Source organism: Lathyrus oleraceus, chromosome 2, assembly GCF_024323335.1.
Source record: "Lathyrus oleraceus cultivar Zhongwan6 chromosome 2, CAAS_Psat_ZW6_1.0, whole genome shotgun sequence".
NCBI classification, from domain to species: domain Eukaryota; kingdom Viridiplantae; phylum Streptophyta; class Magnoliopsida; order Fabales; family Fabaceae; genus Lathyrus; species Lathyrus oleraceus.
In genome coordinates this window covers 469727171-469730084 of record NC_066580.1, presented here as the reverse complement: position 1 = coordinate 469730084, position 2914 = coordinate 469727171, and the positions used below count along the sequence as shown (strand labels likewise).

Sequence of the window (2914 nt, the reverse complement as noted above, 5' to 3'; positions counted from 1 at the left end):
TGAGTGATCATACGCATATGAGATCCCTCATACGCTTATGGGCAGGAGATGTGCAATTTTATCTCTTTTTCTTCTACTCATGCATTTTTGTCCGATTTTTTCTCTATTCCAACTCCTCTCGATCTTTCAGACCTATAAACACATGAAACACTACCTCGGAATCGTTAAATCCTTAACATATCAATATATGATGAAAACCTACTAAAATATGCTTAATCTACTACCTAAACTTACAATAATTCACCTTCTTTTGGCATTCAAATGACAATAAAACTAACAAAAATGGTGACTGATCAATACACATTAAACATCACCTTTTCCTTGTTGAACTTCAAGACAATTTCACATGTTTCCACATCTATTAAAGCTTTCCCGATTGCCAAGAATGGGCATCTGAGAATAACTAACCTTCTTGAATCTCCTTTCATGTCAGTTACTATAAAATATGCAGGAAAGACTAAACCATCGACATGCACTAACACGTCTTGTACGATACCAAGCAGATGAGTAATAGATGAATCAGCTAAAGTGAGAGTCATATTACTCGGTATGGTCTCTCCCAATTTCAATTCTTTAAACTTATTCATCAGCATGACATTGATATTGGACCATAAATGACATAAAGTGTGTGGGATCTTTACTCCACCACTTGTACAAGCGATGGTGAACTTTCCTAGATCAGTCATCTTTGGTGGAAATGATTGAGGCACTGCCGTCTCATCTTTTTCTATCATGTTCACCTGTTCTTTGACCAACTTTGGCTTTGTATCCTTTAGCAATGCCAACATGAATTTAGCAAACTTGGGAATTAGTTCTAAAATTTCGTGAAACGAGATACTTACTTGAAATGTAGCCAACATCTCTTTAAACTTTGTAAACAATTTTACCTCATCTTCCTGTAATGGTTTCTTCTTAATTATAAGATAAGGCGGTTTGATGTAATCAGGTAGTTCTGGATTGGGATAATTAAGAATCTGCTTCTTAGTCCTTCTCCATGAGGAGTTTTTATCTATTAATTGTTCAATGGTGGCTCCTATCTCCTCTTGGTCACCCTGATTTTTACTTTCCTCTCTTTCAGTCATCAATTCTTCCTTTTCCATCAAATCCTCTTCCACTATTTCATTTTCACCTCTGTTGGTGATCAGCTCGAAACTTGTTTCTACATCTTTGAAAGACTAATTTTTAGGATTATCTACAGTATTACTTATAAATATTCCACTTAAGCCATGTAAGGCAGCTATTTATCTAGATAGCTGACCAATTTGTACTTCCAAATTTTTTATGGATGTATCATGGTTCTTGCTCATTGTTTCATGTTGCTTGTCTACCTGAGTAAAGCTACTTTGAGTTGCTTGGATAAAGTTTTGCAGGGTCTCTTCCAATTTTGAAGGTTTCCTTTGGATAGGATCTTGTTGACCTTGTTGAATCCCTTGATTTGCACATGAATCCTAGTTATTACTCCATCTAAAATTCGGGTGATCTTTCCATCTGGGATTGTAGGTGTTGGAATAAGGGTTATTTCTCTGGAAATTAGGAAATTTAGCCTCTTCACTAGATCCTTCCAAAGAGCATCTTCCATTTTCATGTCCCTCACCATAGAAATCACACCTAAGTGCTCGTACCTAACTCACGTTAGCCCTACCCAAGCTGCTTTCAGCTAGCTTTTTGTTTAATAATTCAGTTTGGGCTAAAAGTGAAGTTTGAGTATCAACACCTAACATACCTTAGGGTGTGCCTACAGTTTCAATTTTTACTGACTTGTCGCTCTTTAAATGGTACTCATTTAAGCACATCTTTTCAATTAGGTATTTAACTTGTGGTTCGGTCATTGATCTGATCGTGCCTCTCGCAAAAGTATCTAACAGCATGCACGTCTGACTCTTGAGACCTTTGATAAAACTTTGCAGTTGCTTCATGTTGTTCATAATATGATTTGTGCACATGGGCAATAAAGGTTTTAAACTTTCCCATTACTCATATAGAGATTATGTTTCTTGTTGCTCAAAATTTGTAATTTCTGCACTTTGCTCAGAAAACTAAGTGGTGGCGAAGAATCTCTCTAAGAATTTATCCTCCAGCTCTTTCCATGTCTAAATAGTTCCATTTGGAAGGAAAAGTAACCAATCTTTAGCTCTTCCAATTAGCAAGAAACCAAACAACATTAGCTTGACTTGGTCTTCCGTGATCTCGGTTGGTTTACACATCAAATCTATTTCGTAGAAGCGAGCAAGATGTTCCCACAGATCTCTAGTTGCGTTCTCGTCAAACAGATTGTCTCTGAGACCTGAAAGTACATAGTTTTGTATATCAGAGTTAGTTGGGTTTGTCGGTACAAACCCTCTAGAGATCAATCCAGCGTCTTAAGAGATTAGTGGATTGTCTTTAACTAAGATCCTTTGAGCTAGAGTTGCTTATCTAATTGTTCTTCTGATAGCACATGCAATCCTTTCAACTTCTGGATCAAACGGTGTCACTGTCGATCCTGAGTAGTACGGTAATTAATGAAAATAAAAACAAAAAAAAAACTAAATAAACAAACTTATCACCAAGCATTACCTTGTTTAAATTATCAACAGTCCCCGACAACAACGCCAAAAACTTGATGACTCATCGACAAGTGTTCTGATAATGTCGCAGTAATAAAATAAGATCAAATCCATAGGGACTACTATTTAACAAGACAATTTTTTGCAATGCGTATAAAATAGTAAATTGGGGGTGGGGGAGGGGTTTCAGGTTCAAATGCAAAAAGAAAATAAAGTTGTTTGACAATAAGAAGAAAGTGGTCGGGTTATGTGCAGAACCCCCTATTTGACTATTGTTGATGTTTGATGCATTAGATGAATGATATTGTCACTATAATCCCATGACGAACTAACAAAATCGTTATACCCAATCCCTTGCGGTATAGCTC

The 2914-nt window shown here is 36.5% G+C and overlaps 1 protein-coding gene across 1 annotated transcript; it reads right to left on the bottom strand.

Moving 5' to 3' along the window:
• Window positions 1–293: 293 nt before the first annotated feature.
• Window positions 294–1579, bottom strand: LOC127123788 (uncharacterized). The gene is made up of 2 exons (XM_051053976.1): window positions 1460–1579; window positions 294–1175 (listed from the first exon to the last, which is right to left on the bottom strand). The coding sequence occupies exons 1-2, from the start codon at window positions 1577–1579 to the stop codon at window positions 294–296; spliced, it is 1002 nt and encodes a 333-aa protein (XP_050909933.1).
• Between the last annotated feature and the right edge of the window lie 1335 nt (window positions 1580–2914).